This window comes from Calliopsis andreniformis, chromosome 7, assembly GCF_051401765.1.
Source record: "Calliopsis andreniformis isolate RMS-2024a chromosome 7, iyCalAndr_principal, whole genome shotgun sequence".
Lineage (NCBI taxonomy): Eukaryota > Metazoa > Arthropoda > Insecta > Hymenoptera > Andrenidae > Calliopsis > Calliopsis andreniformis.
Window position 1 is genome coordinate 4,750,816 of NC_135068.1, and position 20,492 is coordinate 4,771,307.

General features: G+C 34.6%; 1 protein-coding gene across 1 annotated transcript in view; it reads right to left on the reverse strand.

The window, feature by feature from the left end:
* The window catches only part of LOC143181607 (A disintegrin and metalloproteinase with thrombospondin motifs 9), a 140,861-nt gene that overhangs the window by 84,370 nt on the left and 35,999 nt on the right, over window positions 1-20,492 (reverse strand). The window contains exons 2-4 of the mRNA XM_076382119.1: window positions 12,252-12,377; window positions 6,516-6,676; window positions 5,220-5,345 (exon numbers count right to left, since the gene is read on the reverse strand). Coding sequence (XP_076238234.1) covers window positions 5,220-5,345; window positions 6,516-6,676; window positions 12,252-12,377 — 413 coding nt within the window. The remainder of the gene's footprint in view (window positions 1-5,219; window positions 5,346-6,515; window positions 6,677-12,251; window positions 12,378-20,492) is intronic.

Below are 20,492 nucleotides of genomic sequence, written 5' to 3' on the forward strand. Positions count from 1 at the left end.
ATTACTAATATTAGTAGTATCACTAATATCATAATGTCAGTAATATTACTAATGTCACTAGTATCAGTTGTATATTACGTTAGTATCAGTAGTATATTACTCAAGCATCACTGGTATCACTAGCGTATTACTAGTCTCATTTTCCAAATAGAAGGTTAAAAACTACTAAAAATTTTGAAAATAAATTCTCACAGTATTATAGAAAACATTTTTCATAGTATTATAAATCTATCTCATCAAGTATTTCTTCAATTTTATTTAAACTAATCAATATAAAGCTTATTCAAGTAAAATAACGAATAACGTCCAATTTTAATCATCAATAATTTTTTTAGGTAGATATAATCTAACATTTTCTATTATAATGTTCAGGACGTATCTCAGAGAGCTATTTCTCGGAATGATTCGCGGCAAGGTACGTAATCGATAACGTAATTTAAGCATTCAAATGAGGCACTCTCGAGACTCCAATAGAAACGCAATGCACGATAGCGTGAGTTGTCCAGTCTCCTCTTGAATCAATCTATCGAACGCATGAGATTAAACGCGCCGACCGAGGCGGCAGCTTGGTAACTTTGCCTCCCATAAGTTACGAGCAGAGGTCCGCGCGGAGTTTATGTTTTGACGAGGCGAATTTGCCGTGGATTCCACGAATGCGACACATGGAAATGGAGATAATTGAACGAAGGCGTCGCGAGCGATTACTCAACGTCGAATTCAATTAAATAAGCGCGGAATATCCTGCGAAAGGAACGCGGCCTATCGCGATAGATGACTGCAAGGGACTGTTATTGCAAGCCGCGACTAGCGCAGACGCACAGTTCCTCGAAATGAACTTGCAACGGCGATGGTTTATTGCTGATCTCGCCACTGAATTTCTGCGGAAGGGAAATTATAATCGAAGGTCAGCTCTGTTTTTTTCACAGTTCTAGGAGTCGAGGTTTATGAGTACTTTCACAGTTCTTCTGAAAAAAATGAAGCAAGTCGTTCGAGAAACTCTTTTTGTATTTTAAACAGTTGAAGAAATCCCAGCATCTTCTATGCTCTAATGGATTTTCTAACTACTGATAAGTGTCTATAGCAGTATTTTTTGAAAATTTTTGAAATCATCCGTCAGTTATATCAAAATGCTTTCAACATCGCTAAACGTGCTTATAAAGTCTGTTTCTTTCAATTGATTAACTTTGAAATCTACCAAAACATCTCCCACTGTGTTCTGCCCGAAACAGAATTTTGAAATTTCAAATTGTTTCTAAAAAATATTAACCGATTTAGATGGAACACCCTGTATATGTACATATATTTCATATATGACTACCTTGTCAGATAAGTTATATCATTTACTCAAAATCAATAGTTTAGAAAAATGTTACTTTCTAAAGTTAAATAATGATATAAAAATGTATATTATAAAGAAAATAGTAAAAAAAGATTATTTCATTATGGAAAACAATAAAGCTTAACGTGTTTTATTATATATTCAAATACATATGTAGGTACCTAAGTTTCATTTTTGTAGGCCTATAAAAGTTCTGAATAAAACAAAAATAGAAACAATTTATTGTAAACATACTAATGTTCTAAAAAAATGTTTACAACCAGGTACTCAATAATGTCGCCAATACTTTAATTCTAAATGTCCCATCGATACTTGGAACATCCTCAAAAGAGTTACAGTGCCTACTTTAAAAAACACTGGTTCAGAAGTAGTACTTTAATACTAACAGAATATGAAATTTGATAAAAGAATACTGACAACCTTATTCTCTGTTAAAAACTAGCACCTGTAAGTACCTTTTACTGATACTTGGTAATAGACATTTCCTAGGAAATAATGTAAACCAATACTCCAGGGAAAAGAATTCAGAGGAAATTAATCTTAACCTCTCAAACAATATTTGGGGGAAAAGTTCAAAAGAAACTAATCTTAACCTCTCGAACATGTTTCTGAAGGCTAGGTATATGCACATATCTCTTCCGAGAATTTAACTGCCATTAATTATTCGTGCTGAAGCTTACAAACACGAAAATGTAATAATACTGAAATCGTGTATGTCCGTAACACGTGCAGGCACCAACCAGTAGCCGAAATATGTGAGCTGGTATTGCGCCTGAATTTAGAGCTTGCGGGATTAAAGCTCTGAAAGATGACTTATAGTGCTCTTTTAATTCAAAACTTTTCCGCTGAAGGAAAAGATTTTTTAAATATCTCATTCTCTGTATTCTCCAAACCTTATCACCTGCTTTTTTTCTAACCTTCAACTTATTCGTGTTCACATAGTAGACATGAACGTGGTAGCAGAACATAATAAATTCTCACCAAAATGATTTGAACAATGGTTTCAAAAGTGGACATTCTGGTCTAGCACTCATCCTTCGTGTATTTAATAATTTTGTACTTGTAGGTCTATTAGTAAAATTTTCTGGGCTTTATAATCTCTTTCGATAGACTACTAATGATATTTCGGGTAACACAGAAATAGTAATGGGGCAGAAAAGTGGACCAAGAAAACACATTGAGCGATTTGCACCTACTCCAAGCTATTATCTTCCAAGCTAAAAGATGTCAATGTCTATAACGGTGAGACAATTTGATACTGTCAGAAATCAATTGGTAGGAAAAACAGTGCCAAGGAACTCTGCCAAGCTTGGTCGAGGCATCGGGCGCCACTTGGTGACTCGTTTGCCAAAGTAATCCGGAAACTCGATCTAGCGTTACCATGGTAAATGTCTAATCTGGACTGGGTGCCATCTACTGCGTGTCTGCTGCAAAATGCAGCGAGAATGCGGTCATAAAAACACATATCTATTCGCAGATTATATTCTTCCGTGGTTTTAAAGAGCTTCGGTGTAAACAATTATGAATGAAATAACATGGATGACAAATAGCCATTCGAGAAGAATGATAGAAAATGGTAACTTGGAACCAAGACTAAATGATTTTTATTTGCTAGGTGTTTGAAGAACTGGAACTTTGCAAAATATTCGAGCCTTGAAAAATTGTCTAGAAACTAATGCTCAAGAAAATACCTAATTTGAAAAACTTTAAGGTAAATGTTCCAATACCTAGGCACTTCAGATGTCACATGTCTCAGTTTGTAAGCAACCTAAAAATGTATGTCCCAATACTTAAATTGCATCCCAGTATCTGAATATACTATTTTATGATATTATTTCATGTTTTATTAGGTACATTAGAATTTAAGCTTAAAATTAAATAAAATTAGCATTAACGTTAAGGTACTGGGATATAGTCAACTACTGAAACATTCACTTTATGGGACATGAAATCTAAGTATGTATCCAGGTTTTAGAAAATCAAATTTGAACATATGAAGATTGTCTACTTTAGTCTTATGTATTTATGCAGTTCAAACTGATGTTGCATATAAGTATGATCAAATTAATTTCACATATAAATTGTATTTTCATATAAAAATGAAATGTGGGATATCTCAAACACTACTATTACTATGTTGACTACCATATCACCCATATATATGTAACAATTGTTATATGTTGATGAATAACATATGTAGATTAACAAATAATTATTGTACCAACTACTAAAAGTAAGAGAACACTATAGAATAAATATGGAAATTAATTAAAAATAACTGCTTCTTAAATCTGTGAATTTTAATGACAAATATTTATTTCCATAGAAACTAACTAAATGGAACCTAATTAAAATTTAACTCGCCCAGATCCTAAAATCTATATTGTACTTTTTATATTTTCTAAATACATTCTTGCGTATTATTTATTTAAAAATTTTCATAAATGCATAAAGATTCGCAATTTATTAATAACCACTAATCTAAGCAAACTCTAATCACAAGTAGCAGCCACTAGAAGATCAAAAGCAAGAAGTGAAATTCCCTAGGAAAGCTAATTGATTACAATTATCTCCAGTCAATAAAAAGCTGACAGAATCCTGTCTCATTAAGCGATACTGCACCCATTACTTATCCCCATGCGATATGCATAGTACATTGTTACTTATCTAGAATAGAGGGTAAAGCGAAATAGCTCCGACAAGTAGATAATGTTCAAGTAGAACTCTTCCCACATCTCGAGTGCAACAACTTCTGATTACGTATCTGGGTAAGTGGCAGTCAGAGAGACATTTGTGTAATCAGCAGTCCAAATAATCGGTGTCTAGATAACAAACGGCCGTGTTCGTGAAATCGAATCAAGTCAGTGCTTAAGCATCGTTTCCAGCTGAATAATACTTTATTTACATTTCGCTTGGAAGCTAGCAACGGCACTTGGAGCGATTATCAGCAAAGCGTATCGAGTGGATCGAAGGAATACTCTATGAGAGGAAACAACTATCGCATGTAAAGTATTTTAAATGCGACTTTGAATATTAGTTGGCAGTAATCGCGCAAGGTATTTTCGCAACTGCGTTTTTTTTCTAGTAACACGAGTTTTAAAAGGAATACGCTGACAAGTAGGAACGTCTCCCTAGAGAGGTTACTTGGACGATGACTTCTAAGGAGGATGCAGAAGGCAGAATATATTCTTAGACTTGGACTAATATTTTGATGCACGTTGCTGATTTAATGGCTTCCGCGATTTTCACAAATTTCCAAATTTATGGCAAAAATGGAGGAATTCAATTAGCTAAATATAAGATATGCCAAAAATATGTTAATGCTTAATCTAGAAGATTTATATACATGTGGATGCATATGTATATTATTCCTTTTTTGCACAAGGAATCGTGGTGATCAAGTGAAAACAGTTTGGACACTAAAGTGATCTTTCTCATAATTATTACAAATATAATAATAAAGTATACTTGTTGCTTGAGAGATATTTATCAAGTTACTTCTCAGAATCTTTAAATGTGAATATATTTTAATAATAATCAAAGCGTATCACTCGTGAGACTGAGTGCAAACAATGAGCTTATAACAAATAAGAAGCAGCTTTCTGAAAATAATGCATTTCATGCATATTCATAATAATGCAATTCATTTATGTCTCATCGAAACTAAAAATACAAAAAAAATTAAAGAATATAATTTTGAGAAATAAAGGGACTAACAATGAGTTTATAAAGCACAAATATTGCAACCTTTCTCCTATGTATTTATTTCAGTTTAAATTATTAGATTTAGAATAATTACTTTTGTAACGTTAAATAATAGCAATGATCAAATAAAATTTTCATGAAATGTTTACAAAATAGAAAATTAAAGTCAACTTACCATTCCGTGGCAGAGACTGACACTAACAGCGGAATATGGATCGTCGTCTACGGTTCCACTGTAAAAACAGCCAAGTTCATGGCCCGGATGTTCCCTTCTGGTTGTGTTCTCGCTCATGTGAGTTATCTACACAAACAATGAGGAACAATTGTAGTACAATCGATCCAGAAATACGTTCGAGCATGAAGCGAGCTTATTTTTATTCGTACAACGACTTGGAAAATCCCGTTAAATTGTTTGCGAACGGATTATCTCAACAGTGACATTTCGACAATACAATTGTCGAAATTGTAATGTACCTGTATACTTAATATTTTACGTGAAGAAATAATATTATTCAATTTACTCCTCTAACTGATCTTAATGTCTTTTTATTCTCTCCAGAGGTACTAAATTACTGATGCGTATGTAGATTTAATTTTTTTTGTGATTCGAAATATTCAGACTTACTATTTGAGATAATGTGATGATTTCATTCGAAGTTTCTTTTCAAAGGAAATATTTTTGAATTTTTTTTGTATTTAAAAAGGTTATAAATCTCTTCTTGATTAACGTAATGCCATTTATGAAGAAAAGATCATTTCTGCTGATATTAATAGTAGTCGAAACGAAGTCCAAAAATAACATTTTTATATATTTATATTATACAACCTGATAAAATGTTTCACTCATGTTGGTACTACTGATCAACTAGTGATTTTTACTACTATTTACTTTTCTTTTGATTATCATTATGTGTATTCTACTGATTTTTGTAGACAAAAGATAATCTTTCTAAGGTTAATAAATTTTTGAAGAGAATTTACCAAGTTGTAACATTATCCTTAACCCTTATTGAGAAAAAAGTAGAAATAAGGAGTTATTAGAAAAGTTACTAACAATAAGTGACATCTATTAAAATATCTATCAGGTTTAAGCCAAGCAGAAATACCTATATTAGTTGAAAAATAAGATTAGATACTATTCATTATGTACCATAAATAAATCAAAATAATTAAAAAGCGACAAGATTACACATAGAGCTGCTTTTAACACCTCAGCTACCGTGATCAACGATCCACGAAAGTAGGGTTATGCAAGCTTCAACGCTACCCAGCACTGATGCATCAGAGATGATCTCACATTAGCATAGTAATAACGCGAGATGACTCTTCTGATAGTCGTAATGGAATTAGCGACAATAAATGCCTACCTCTAGAGATTAGATAAACCGGAAATATTGAATTATCATGCTACAAGAGTTCAATGCATCGTGCAACATGTACAGTAATCGATTTAGAAAAGAAAAATGCTTACCTTAATATTGGGTGACACGAAACTGGAATCGTGCGCGAGACGTAAACGAAACAATCTACCGAACGCAGTGAACTCATATTGAGGATGGGGATCCCAGACTTCCGCCGAGGTATGACGAAAATGGCCACTGTGGTGTCTTTTTGCTGTCGAAAATTTGTCGGCTGCAAGCAGAATAATTAAACACATTGAGTTTGTTTCTTCTTTTAAACGCAACTTTTTATGTAGTTTTTATTGGAACTTTAATACTGTACAATATTTGATACGAAACTGATCTAAGAGAGAATCGTATTTGTTTAATCTCAAAGAACCACTTCGTATCGTACGTACTTTAATACCAGGGAATTCCCAGCGAAGAATTCTTTAGTTTTTGATACAGTTAAATATAGTGTGCTTATTGAAGCTCTACAAACAGGAACTGCGTTGTTTAGCTGTCGGACGAAATTTAATTTTCCGGGAAAATGCGCACGAAAAATTTTTCAGGGTTTTCCCAAAAAAGTTGGAGGCAGGTGGAACTGATGTCTTTGTTTTGGTTCAAGCGTAAAATTTACGACTCGTAATATGTATCGCCAGTGGAACTTTTATGAAATGATTAGGCATACTCTGCAATATGAAATTGAAATACGATAGAAAAGTAGAAAGCTAAAACTGTAAAAAGTTTAATATAATTGTTATTTTTCTATTATTATACATGATTATCTCGTTTTAAATGTTTCGAAGATTTTTCCTACAAATGCGAACTTGGTTATAGCTTTGTTTTAAAAAGGGAATAATGATTGTTCGAAACATTTCTAAATTTCTAATCTCATAAAAATAAAATAATTCTTTTTAAGAATTTTAGTAATTAGAACGAAGAATATTTTTCTTACCATTATGAAGATTCTAGTTCCTATAATGATTGTAAAAAGAAGACAATGTAAAGTAATTTCGGTTCTACTCATTAAGTTGGTACTTCTGACTGACTTCGGGGAAGTTTCCAGCTTTATGCATCAATAAATGTGGGATAGAATGCCTTCTCATAACATTACAGTATTTGTAACCATTAAACTTGCTTTCGACAAACGTTGTATAGTCGACCAGAAAATACTTTGTGTTCTAACGGCATTGCCAATTTAATCAGTTATAGCACCAGAAGCGCCCTTAAATTTTTCTACTAATTTTTAAGTGGACATTGCAAACAAGGAAAAGTAGTTGCAACGCAGGCAGGTGCTTCGTTCTTGATATATACTTATGTATGTAGCTTTCTCTAAAACGCAACTAAAGGTTTCACTGTCTAACAATAAGATGCTTGTGCGGTACCTCTAAACTGAACATAACCTAAGTCTAGAGCAATTGAATAATAGAGAGGCTGATGATAAAAACGACTTATATAAACTTTGTCATTTTTCCAGGAGAACAAATAGATAATGTAGCATCTCTGATTCTTCAACATTTTTTAACAAAAAATACTCATATTACACATACTAAATTTTTATGATACAAGTTCCATTATGTTGTGAATTTCATTTTTATCCGCTGGAATGTGTTCTTCTTGGTAAAAAGCAATTTCAAAAAGTTAATAACTTAGAATAGATATGGGGAGGGCAGCATAGTTGATACGAATGCAAGACTAGTACAAAAAAGGGAATCAAAAGTACGCAGAAGAGTAATCCAAAAGCTTGCAAAAAGGTGTACAATAAAAGTAAAAATAGAGCAAAATTAATTACTTAAAAGTAACTCAAATTTATCTATTAAAACAGTAGGACCAAAATAATATTAAAACTGTATGGTTTATTTTTATCGCCATTTAAAAATTTTAAACAGATATCTTTGTTTGCATTCTGTAAATAGTTCAAGTTCAATTCTATCGCATGGGGACCACGTGCTCAACCAGAATTGACAACATTATTAAAAGAAAATCATAAAATTTATCCAGACTTGGTTCTGTTACGAGCACCTCGATTCCTTTCACAAGTTTCAATCGCCCAGACAGCTTCTACGTGACATCGAGACGCGTGGTACACGTGTCAGACTTACGTCGCATACTTAAAATACGAAGTTCGTACTAGTTAGCAACTAGTTCGTTTGTTGTCGGTAATCGCTGACACTCCAGCGGTTGGCAGGCGACGAATGACCGCGACCGTGCGTGACAAAATGCGCGTGTCGCAGTGTTGCGTTAAATGCGACGACGTATTAGCAAACGTGGCTTTTACCGTTCAGCCGATCCTTTTCCCTCGCCCAATGGTCAGCTTGTCTAGTTTCTTAGCTCGCCATAAACACGTTTCGCGGCAAAGGCTACTGTTTCGTTAACTGTTCCTCGCTCGCGTGACTATTAATATTCGTTGATTATTCTTTACTCGCGTTAGAGCAATATATCATCGGTATTATTCAACATCGCTTGCTACTTTGCATACCCTGTAATACATCATCTACTGTCGCGCGGTCTTCTTGAGACAGACAATTGTGATCTAAATTTGAGGTCTTTGGAACTAATAATAACTTAATTGAGAAATAGTAGCGGAATGACTTGTATAGTAGACTTAGAGCTGATAGACTTTTCTGATGTCTAAATTGTGTAACGTTTGTAATATTCTTGGCATGGGTAGTAAGGACAGTTACTGATTTTTTTGGGATAGGGGATACGCAGTAGTCAGTCCTGTTGATTTGAGAGACGAGAGTATTTCAAATGTAAAGTTGATGTTCTATGTTTACTGTATCTAATGTTAGAAACATGTCTACATATGTGCAGAAAAAATAATCATTATGCAACTTTTCTAAATAGGACAAGAAATAGATCAGTTATTGAGGATCAGTATCTATCAAAGAAGTATGAAAATACGGATTCGTGTCGCTCCGGTAGTGAATTCCATATATTCCCGAATACTCCATCATTTCTTACTCATAAGTCACCAAAAATATATTTTCAATAATACCAATTGTTGATTACATCTATTTACATTATTTTATCCTAGCTTAATTTATCTACAGAATGAATGTAAATTGCAATATCAATTGCAGGTTCTTTCTTCCAGTTCAATAGAAAAGAAGCAAATGCTATATTTTATATAGATTTTTATTTCATATCATTGAATCCAGCTTCTATAATTTGGCCTTTACTCCACCAACATTTTTCACCAAAAAAATCAAATCATAAATTACTACCAAATTTCTAGAGAGAATTAATTTTCCCAAACCTTGCTTCCCCATAAAATTACAATATTGTACCATCAGCCTGATTACCACTAAGCCTCCCAAATATCAAAATACCAACCGTGAATCAGGCATTTAAGCGTACAATTTTATAGGAACCAAATTACACAACCACAACCTGAAATATCAGTCCCATAAATAATGCCGTGACTTTAAAACCGGGATTGGCAATAATTTGTTACGAAAGAGTCAAAATTCCGATCAACAGGATCCGCGTTCCCCGCGAGCGCCGTTCAGCTCGCAATCACGACCCCCGTGAGGCAGCCGGCGATTTACACTTCCGAGAATCGAGATCGCAGATCGATGCCGAAGCGCGATCGCGATCCTTTATAAATATCTGGTTCCGCTCGCGTCGTCTGCTTTTTATCCACGTGAACTCTGGTAGAACGTGCATGCGCCGCCTCGTCTCGCACAATCGAGAGCTTAACGAGGCGAACGTGATCCTGATAAAGGTGGTACGCTTGCGCCAGCTCGGCCGATACGCTTCGGGGACTCTCGCGTACACGCTCCGTCATCGGAATGCGTTCGTACGCATCGCGGTCTAATTGCGCTAATTTGAATCGCCGCCGTTTTCGCGCGCTTGACGCCACGCCCCTTCGTGTGTCAATGATCTTCTCTCTAACATTAGAAAATGGAATTCTGAGGAAATTTCTTCGTACATTATTTTTAGATTATTGACACATCCTTCCTTTTATAAATTATTTAATGACTACTACGAAATATTTATATTTTTTAACATTTTTGAAAGATGCTCTTCGACACATTTGTTGTTATTTTGGTGTAAACAGATTGCGGATTTTTATGTATTTATGCAAATTTGAACTTTATATGAGAAAGGAAGAAGGTGAAAAGGAAAATGCAAATTATAGTATTTGAAAGAGTAAGTAAATTTTTATTTTAGTTCTATTTCTTTAACTGTGTTTATGAAAATGTAAAATTGCAAAAAATTCTGCAGTCTATTTATAAAGAACTTAAATAAAATTTTGATTTTGATTGATATATTATCGTATGGTTAAATGAGAAAAGAAAGCGAGCTATTGGTGTCAGTATTATAACATAATATGGTGAGGTTACTATAATTTTGTATAAAATAATTAATAGTATTGTGAATATAGAAAATTCACAATTTTTTATTTTTTTTATTTTCTGTAAGTTTTCTATTTATGGATACTTCCTCCTACCAAATATAAAAATTTAAATTAATGTAAATATAGTTATATATAGTCTCCACCATACTAGTTTAGGGTTAATTTAGTTTCTTTCTAAATTTTTGAATTAAGACCAATGATTTAAACTTTACCAGAACAGAAGGACAACGTTGACTCTTTTTTGCTATTAAAAATTCAGAATATAATTAAAAATTATGGATGACCGATAATCCCTCGGAAGCCTTTTTCAGTATAAGCTCGTTAAAGCAAGAAACTTTAAAGAAAAAAAGGACATGAATCTGATTTTGGTATTACAAGAATAAAAGTAAAAAAAAATAAACAAAATTCTAAAGAGTTACTAAATTTCTTGCCCGAAAATACTGTAGAATGAGAAAGATACTTTTGGTGAAGCCTTGCATATCTACATTCCTATTTAGATATCAGAATATTCTATCATCTGAATATAGTGCTATCCAAATATGTATACATATATTATTATTATTATTATTTTTATTATTATTATTATTATTTTTTTTTTATTTTTACTTTTATTATTATTATTATTATATATTATTTGGCCCATAATGTATTTAGATATAAGGCATACAGCTCTGTTACAAATTAATGCATTTGCATTGCGATCCAGATAATTACACTCATTTAAATTTGAATTTTCGCGCGCTTTTCACCATATTAAAATTTTTTTCTATTCTTTGTTTGGTCATTACGGAGGGATAAAATTTTTAAATAACATCAAGGAATCCACCAGAGATGAGCGATTCCTTGGCACGTGAATATCAAAGGTTTCGCTTGCAATACTACTTATTTATCGACTATTATGGCAACGGTGTTTTGCACGCCATCCGCGAAAATCGTTATATAATTTCGTTGCTAGATTCTTCCGGGTGTGAACCGGGTCCGAGGGAATTTATTCCAACGTTTCACCTCTGCTACAGCGTCATTAGAATGCGAAGGATTTACTGATAATATTAAAACCATCGCTGAAACATGCCATCTAAGCATTCTACACATCTACCTATAGAAGCAATTTACGGACTTGTCATGCTTTAACAAAAATTTCCAGCGAGTAGCATGTCCATTCTTTTTTTTTTTTTTTTTCATAATCTGAATGTTTTAGCATAATTCATGGACAAGAATTTCTGATTTCTTTTTGTAAATATTTTGGAGAGCGACTATTTTGATAATGATTTTATCTAAATGTATGGAGGCCAATTATTCCCCATGTGACGATTGAACAAAATTATGTATTATATATTGATAATATCACTGTTATTACCAACCGTGCTTAAGATAACGCTTATTCAAGAATCGAGGGATGCAGTAGATAGATTATCGGTCAAAACACCTGGTATTCAGATTATCAATGAAAACATCGACTTACGTGGATCCTCGTACTGGTTTTCACTGAGTTTCATCAGCGTGATGTATTCCAAATCAGATTTCTCGGAAGATTCGTCACTTATGGATTTGTTTTGATCCCCTGGCGCCTTTTCCACTCTTGGAATTACTGTAACAAAGAAAAACAATATTGTTAGTATTATAATAATATTTTTAAAAAATTCAGATACCTATACTAACAATTTATTATAGATATGAAGCTTTTTATCAATTTTTTGTTTAACTAATGATTCGCTTTGATTGAGCAAATATAAATTTGATTTTCAAAAATCTAGAAAGCCACAATTCCAAAGTACGACACTTGTGTTTATCTCAATTTAATCAGCCCTTTACGGTTAGATAATCCAACAAAATTTTCTAGTTAAAGCTAAGGATGATAAGTCGACCATGGAACACTAATGAAATTGTAGAGATAATAATACGTTTTTAAAGAAAACGACTTACATTTAGTTGGCATAAAGTTTACTAACTTCTTATAATATTCTCCTATTATACTATGAAAAGTTCAATTAATTTATCTTGACTGAAGATTTATAATGCAGTGTATGTGTAGAACGTCCATAAAACAATTGAATATAAACCAGAGTACTTCCAAGTTTCAAAATGAACATGTGCCTGATTATACAACGATTACAGAACCCGCGAACGAAATTATTCGCGAGAAGGTCAAGGACTTCGTTCAATGAATTGGAATTCGGGAAGTGGGAAAAATGAAAAGACTAGAAATTTGAAAATAAAAAAATCTGAATATCTATAATATTAAAAAATTAAAAATCTGAATATTAAAATATTATATAGGAATACAAATTGCTACTGAAACTCCACATGTACAACTTTTTTATATACAAATGAAATAAAAATTGAATAATACAAGTAACCCTCATATTCTGATCTATCACTCTGTGAGACCATTTCTAGTGACAAATACATTTCTCAAGTCAACCCATGTATGTGTGTGACAATTAAAACTCGTTTGTTTTAACTAAATTCAACATATAGTGAATACAACAAGAAGCTTATAACGCGGGAATACTGTACATTTCCTTAAATCTTTTCTTTCACGTAAAAAGCTGAAAATATTTTCTGAAGTGAAAAATTGAATCCACAGAAAACTATCGCCTCATTAACTGCAATATACATAGTGCCCATTGCTTCTAAGATAAAACTGATGTGTCGAGGATTCTAACGTTCGAATGTCGATAGTACGCTCGTGTCTTATCGTGCCGATCCGACATTAAAATATTATAGTACAAATTTAAACAAGAATTTCCACGCGATAACCCCGCATTTCTGCGCTGAATTCAATCAATCGTCCGAGTATTTTTCTCTCCACTCATCGAGAGATAAGAGCACAAAAAAATGGTATGAGAATGACGGTAACCGTGCGAATAGCGAAGACGATTGCGTAACCCTCCTGCTTAGAATCGATTAACCGATATTTGTCACGGAGAAAAATCGACTGTCTTCTTCGATATCTTATCGACTTTGACCAACGAGGCTGCGAGTCGCGTGGTGAATCTTCGACGATTCATCTGCTCTGATTGGTGTGATTTGTAGCTGCTGAATAATTCATGTATAACAATGGTTTAAGGACTTTTTTATGGCGTGGACTTCGTTGACGTTATAAGAGATATGTAATCTTTTTCAGAATATCAATTTAAATATGACAAATGAAAGATTCGATATGTGCAAATACAGCCTGTAAAATAATGCAAAAATATTAAATGAAGAGTGAATATGTAAAATGATGCATTTGCTAAAAATAAAAATTAAAAAGAAACGGTTTCTTGGTTACTAAGATATCAATTATTAATGAAATATGTCAAGATTTATATGTAGTATACACCATTCTACTTCATATGATCTTATAATATGTTTAGTATAACATTTAACAATTTTTTTTAATAACACCTATAGCTTTACAGCCTTTCTTGTGTTTCTTTATTAGTAAATACAATTAATAGATGATGTGTTTGATATTTCCAATTTAAAGTTGAAGACCTACCTCTTGAAGTCACATTTTAAAAATATATACATGAACATGAAAACGTTTGGCTTGAAAAAACAATGCACATTAAGATAGAATTAAGAAAAATTGAATGAAAATAAATACATAATTTTTTTCCATCTAATTGTAAGTTCATAGACCCCCTGATAATTCATGGACAAATTAAAGGCCAGTGATACGGAATATCTTGCCTTCTTGAGTAATTTTATTAATTGCAATATGTGCTCTTTCTTTGATTATTCAACAATTCAAAATATATTTAGTAGTAAATTTAGATTTGAATTAAATGATGAACTCTCAAGTACTGGAGACGATGGTTTCAGAAGTATTAAGGGTCATTTGGCAGACGAGTGGAATTCTCAGCGTCCGAATTCGCGCATGCGTAGATATTAAGCTGCGCGACCTGCGTAGTATGTTTAAGGGGTACGAACATTTAATAAGTGTGACAAGAACTGTCTTTTAGCAGCTTAGAGTGATCAAAACTCATAAATTCTGATATAGTTTTTAAACTTTTTATTAGAAGCTCATTTTTAGTTTTGCAAAACCTCAGTCTTTTTCCCTTAGAATTTAAATACACTTTGACCTAACCTTAGATTCTTTCCTCCAAGGATCCAGCCTAGTTATTGAGGGTCTTAATAAATATTACATACTCAAGTAGTCAATTGTTAATAAGTAAATTACAACAATTATTGAATAAAATAAAAGCCAAATAAAAATTATCAATTACAATTTGAAAATTCCCTTTGATCAGCATTTTTCCATTCTTCGACTTACTAAAATGCTTTACGTCCTTTACAGTAATTACAATCTTAGTTAAAAAATTACAAACCTAAAATTTTAAGATCTTACGGATATCAGTTACTCAGGAGTACTGCTACTATCTTAATTGTGATATTTTTTTTAAACTTTACCATACAATTTGCTATCACTACTCCAGAGACAATTTATTTCTGGAACTGATGCAATTATTTTGTCGGTTCAACAAGAAAATGTCATTATCAGAAATAAATTATAACTGAATTAAATATTGATTTTGCAATCAGCATACACAAAAATAAGATTCACCCTTGGTAATAATAAGCTGTCACAGCATGTAAATTTCAGCATCATCTTAACATTTCTTAAGTGCCTTTCATTTAGTGAAACTGATCAACCAAGTTAGTTATCGTTCATCATTCCCGAGCCTCACCTTTCAATTTTATTTCATCGACTCGCGATGGGCTCGAATAGCCGATGGTGTAAATAAAATACCTTAAACAAACAGTTAAGAAACAGGCCGATCAATTCAATTCGCTATTCTTTGAAACGCAAGACGAGGAAGATTTCCAGTTGACTTGATCGTATTTTGGTTTCGAATGAAGATTTAACAGAATCAAAATTCTACAATTTGATACTTCAATGAATAAGGATTATTAAAAAATGACAAACAAACAAACAATTAATGTGAAAAAACTTGGGGAAAAAAGTTGGGTAGCGAAGTAACCATTCTAGGTTCCCAATATTTAAGCTAGGTAATGGGTTCCTTTGTTAGCCCTATGTCCACAATCTTAACAGTTTCTATAGGATGAACTATAATCAACAATATTGACGATGAGGTTACAGTAAAGAGACGATTTAGTCACAATTTTCGCAAAAAGCTTTGTATCACAACGACTTTGAACTCTGCCTCCCGATGAGTTTTGCTTCTGCGTCAACGAATCTAGACAGTAGATCGCGTTGAGACCAACCCCGCGTCAACAATTTTTTAAACTTTCGGTTGAAGAAAAGGTTACTGCTGCGTCAACAACATTGAACTTTAACTTTTAATGAGATTGGATCATTCATCGGCTGAACTTTTGTTGATGATGACTATAACAAGAATAAAGGGCGTAGTATCACTAATACTACGTATTAATTGCTGTATTTTATTCTGCATTTGCGACTTAGTTTTTTCATTTAGAATCATTACTTCTTTTTACCAGTTACTTTACAGTTACTCTATTACCAGTTCTGAGACATTTTGTATATGTAAGCATTAAAAAGGCGGGACACTTTTTATTCCATTATGCCCCAAAGAGTTAAAATGTCAAATAGATTAGGGTAAACAGTAGGGGATTGGCATTATAATACTACTGAATGAGATGGGTGTAGTCAATCCATAGTTGAAGCATCAAAACTTTTTATCTCTACCGCAGCTAGCTAACCTCACCAGTGTTTCGCTTTAGTAACACGTTTTAATTACGAGTGATATCAAAGAGTCACTAATGAAGAACTTGGGGTGGCATCTCCAACATTTCTATTAGAGATATTTTCTAGTCCCAAAGAGTGGATTATCCATGGTTCATTCCCTTGAAATCCAAACCAGCATACAATTTCTTGCAGTTAGGAAGTCAATTGAAGTCTTTTGGACCCACCCCAGTGATTCCTTTTTGAATGAAGACTAATACATCCTTGTTTAATCACTTGGTAGTGATGTCTCTTAGGGGTATATACCATTGCAGTACCCTTAATACGTATTTAACTTCTTGGAAAGAATGAGAGTCCTTGTGTCCTCCTATCATCTTAAATGCAAATATATCCTCTGACTTGACCTGACTATCCTGGCATCTAAGATACATATTTATTAGGTAGTATCTTTGAGGTCAATAATCTAGATCTAGACTAATAGACTCAGGACGAAACACACTCTTCTTCTCTTCTGTCTTTTCTTTCCACTTTTATTAATTTTGGCATCATCAAACTCTACCAACAACCGTCACAGACTCATTAACCGGCGTAGGAGCGAGGCTCCACACTCGCCGAGTTTCACCTTCGACGAACTCGACCTTCATCAAATCCATTCGCGAAGAAATCTTGAGTCACTCCAATAATTAATCTATTCTACAGAGGTGATCTGAATGTCGCCTGTTGCGCAATCTTATTAAGCCGATGCCGACAATAACAAAGAATCGATTTCCTGATTTCTAGATAGAGGAATCAGCAGAATTCAGCAAGGAAGGACACTAAACAACTCCAAGCTCGTAGCATGCCGCTAATTAAACGCCAGGCAAATGAGACACTCTAACAACTGTTAATTGGAAAAATGACCAGCAGCGACAACCAGAAGGAACTTCGTGATGACTTTCATGGAAACGCTTCAGTAAACGCCCAGACCCCTTGTAGGTGCGTTAATTGCACACAACAGACGACTGCACACAATGGAAAGGTGTAATTATCGATGGTATTTAAATAGGAAAAACACCGACTCTGATTTCCTGTGCACCTCTGTCAGCGGAAACTGCCGGAGCGTGGCATTTTTCTTGCATGCTGACAGGAAGATTGATGACAGAGGAGCTGGCCGTTGGCTTGGAAATCGTGTTCCAATAAATTGCTTTGTGACAGCACTTGTAATCCGTCTAATGCTATTATCATTCATCCTTTGAACAAGGACTGTGAAAGAGGAGAGAATTAATGCTTTGTTAGTTTACACTGACTGTTAGCATTATGGTTTTAGACCTACTATCATGATTTGATATCTTTTCAATAGCAAATGTGGTAGGAGTCAAAGAAAGTTTAAGTACTACCTTTATTAATTTTGGGAAAAGCAACTTCCGATAATATTTCCGTAGAATTAGTGCGAACAAGTTTATTGTTGGTAACAGATGTGGTTTAACCTGGAGGATACAATAAAGTCAAATAAAAATTTCATAATTTTGCTGTAGAAAATCCTTCCACTTGGGCACTGCTATTACTGATTCTGTGCGGTACTAAACTATTGTATTCTCAAGTTTCGTATAGGATTGAATCAAAACAATCTAAAAATTCTGTAGGAATATAACCGTAGCAGTAGTGTCCATTAGGGGCATAATTCAAGCGGCTGACAAAGTGTTGAAAGCACTCAGCACTCAGCACATCATCAGAGAAGAAACGTTCTCCATCACCGTCTACACAGCGATAAAATTCCAACAACCCGACGCAACTCATTTAAAACAATATCAGCGTGACGATAATCCGTGCATAACGCTTGACCGATAATCCCATCCACGTTGACCGCTGCAATAGCTCACGAGATAACCGATCGTTTAAGACGCAGATTCGCGTGATTAATAGCCGTCGATTTTCAACACAGCGGAGGTTCCCACGGGTCAACCGATGACCCGGCCAGTTTTTTCGCCCATTGGTCGCAGGGTGATTCCCGCGCCTATTGTTCCGTCCCTCAGGGCAAATAACAAACGCGTGGCGCGTGTTCTCGCGCAAACAACCGAACGTTCCGATAAGGAAGCCTTGTCCCAGCAAACTGAACACGACAATAGGAGATTACACGGCATTAAAAGTTCGCGCCGCTTGTTCGCGCGGCTTGCCGACCCATATAACTCGCAGGGAGCGCGAGAAGAAAATACGACCCAGGCGCGGGAAATGGTGAAAGCTGAGGGACCCGATAAGGGGCTAGAGAACGCTCCCAGATTCCGTTCTGGGCGACAGTTCGAAGGTGATGAGGCGCGAGAGACTCGGCTGAACTTTCAGCCCGGAGGTTGTGACTGAAACGGAACAATGAGAGGAGAAAATTTTGACGTCCCACTCGAGCCACGGTATCCACAGACCGTGTCGCGGAACAAAGGGACTTTACGTCATGTCCGAGGAGATTAAACGCGCTTTACTAAATGTCGACGCGTGGGCGACAGTCGCGGCTCCGCGCGGGCACTGTACAATTGCATAACAATGCATGCCACGGCGGAAAGAAAGGGGTTCGAGTGATCCTAGGACAACGTCCTTACCGATTATGCCGGCAGACACTCGAGAATGAGAGTAAATATGCCAGCTGGGTTCAATGAAGTAGGGTGTGGGTATCAGCAGAGCTATTGCGGTAGGAGAGTAGTGTGGACGCTGGAATCTTTATCAAAGTTTGACCATTTGCCTCGTAACTTTAAGGAGTAGTATTGCTATATACTGGGATTAAATGTCTTTCAGTGACGTCATAGAGTAAAAAAATGGGAGTACCACACGGTATTTGACTACTTGGCCTGTGGTACCCTCTTCTACTTTATAACGTCACTGAAAGGTATTTTGTACCAGCAATACTGTTGAGGAGTTTCAATTTTGGTAGCAAGGGAGCGAAGTTACAATCCTATTTGTGGACAAGTCCAGTGGTAATTTTGGAAAGATTAAGGGAGGACATATTAGATTTGAGAATAAACTAACCTTCAGACGTGATGATGTTTTTATGAGAGTTCACAGTCTATAAATTACATATGAAGTATGTAGGACACCTCATTTCACCAGTTAAGAGTCATACTGATCTCCAGTGATGAAAAAGACATCTTTAGAATAATCTAGATGAGCAGCAGTTTTTGTACCCTACAGCACCTTCTACAGTCCATCTTTTGTAAATGATGCATCTAGCTATTAAATGAGGTTTAGCAAACTTGATAGATTTTTCTTTCAGCATTATTTTTACAGATCAAATTCTAGTAGCTCAAGTTATAACTATAATCTACAGTCTATCTAATGTTTTAACTATTCAGAATGTTAAGTATAAAGTATGAGAGACTCTAATAGCACATCTGAAGTAATTAAAGATGTAGTGCCAAATTATACCCACCATCTTTTATATTAGGCTTATCTATACTGCTTATATATACTGCTCACTGTTCTGTAACTACAAGAAGTTACCAAAGATAGAGTTATTGTCAGTTTGTCCAATTAGTATCACTGTGTGTTACACCGTACAAACATAAAACAATCACCTTGATACAATTCCCATCTCACCTAGAAAATGAGGTCATACTTGCATATTTGCACATGGAAGTCATATCTTCTGTTAACCCATCCAATACCTTCAGAGACCTTCCACAGAATGTTTACTATAAAACACATCTTGAATAAAAGAAACCACGCCATATTTAAAATTATTTAAAAGGTTTCACAAAGGGTTGCGCAAAAAGGTTCCACTGCACCCTTACTCGAAAGATCACCGAAGAATAGGACATCGATGGCAGCGATAAGTATGATGAATTGAGCAACACATGCCACAGTGTTAGAATAAAATTGCAAATGGACATGTAGTGTGACTGAAATCGAGGTCGAGCACTTTGAGATTATTAGACTCCAATATCGACACCGATTTAGTTGTGCTGTACATGATTGTATCGTGTCGTAAAACGGCTCAACTGTCGGGTAAAATTGACTCTGGCCCGCACAATGTCTCTATTATTTATCCCTCGATCCGGATCGATAAAGCTGCATGCATCGGTAGACAAT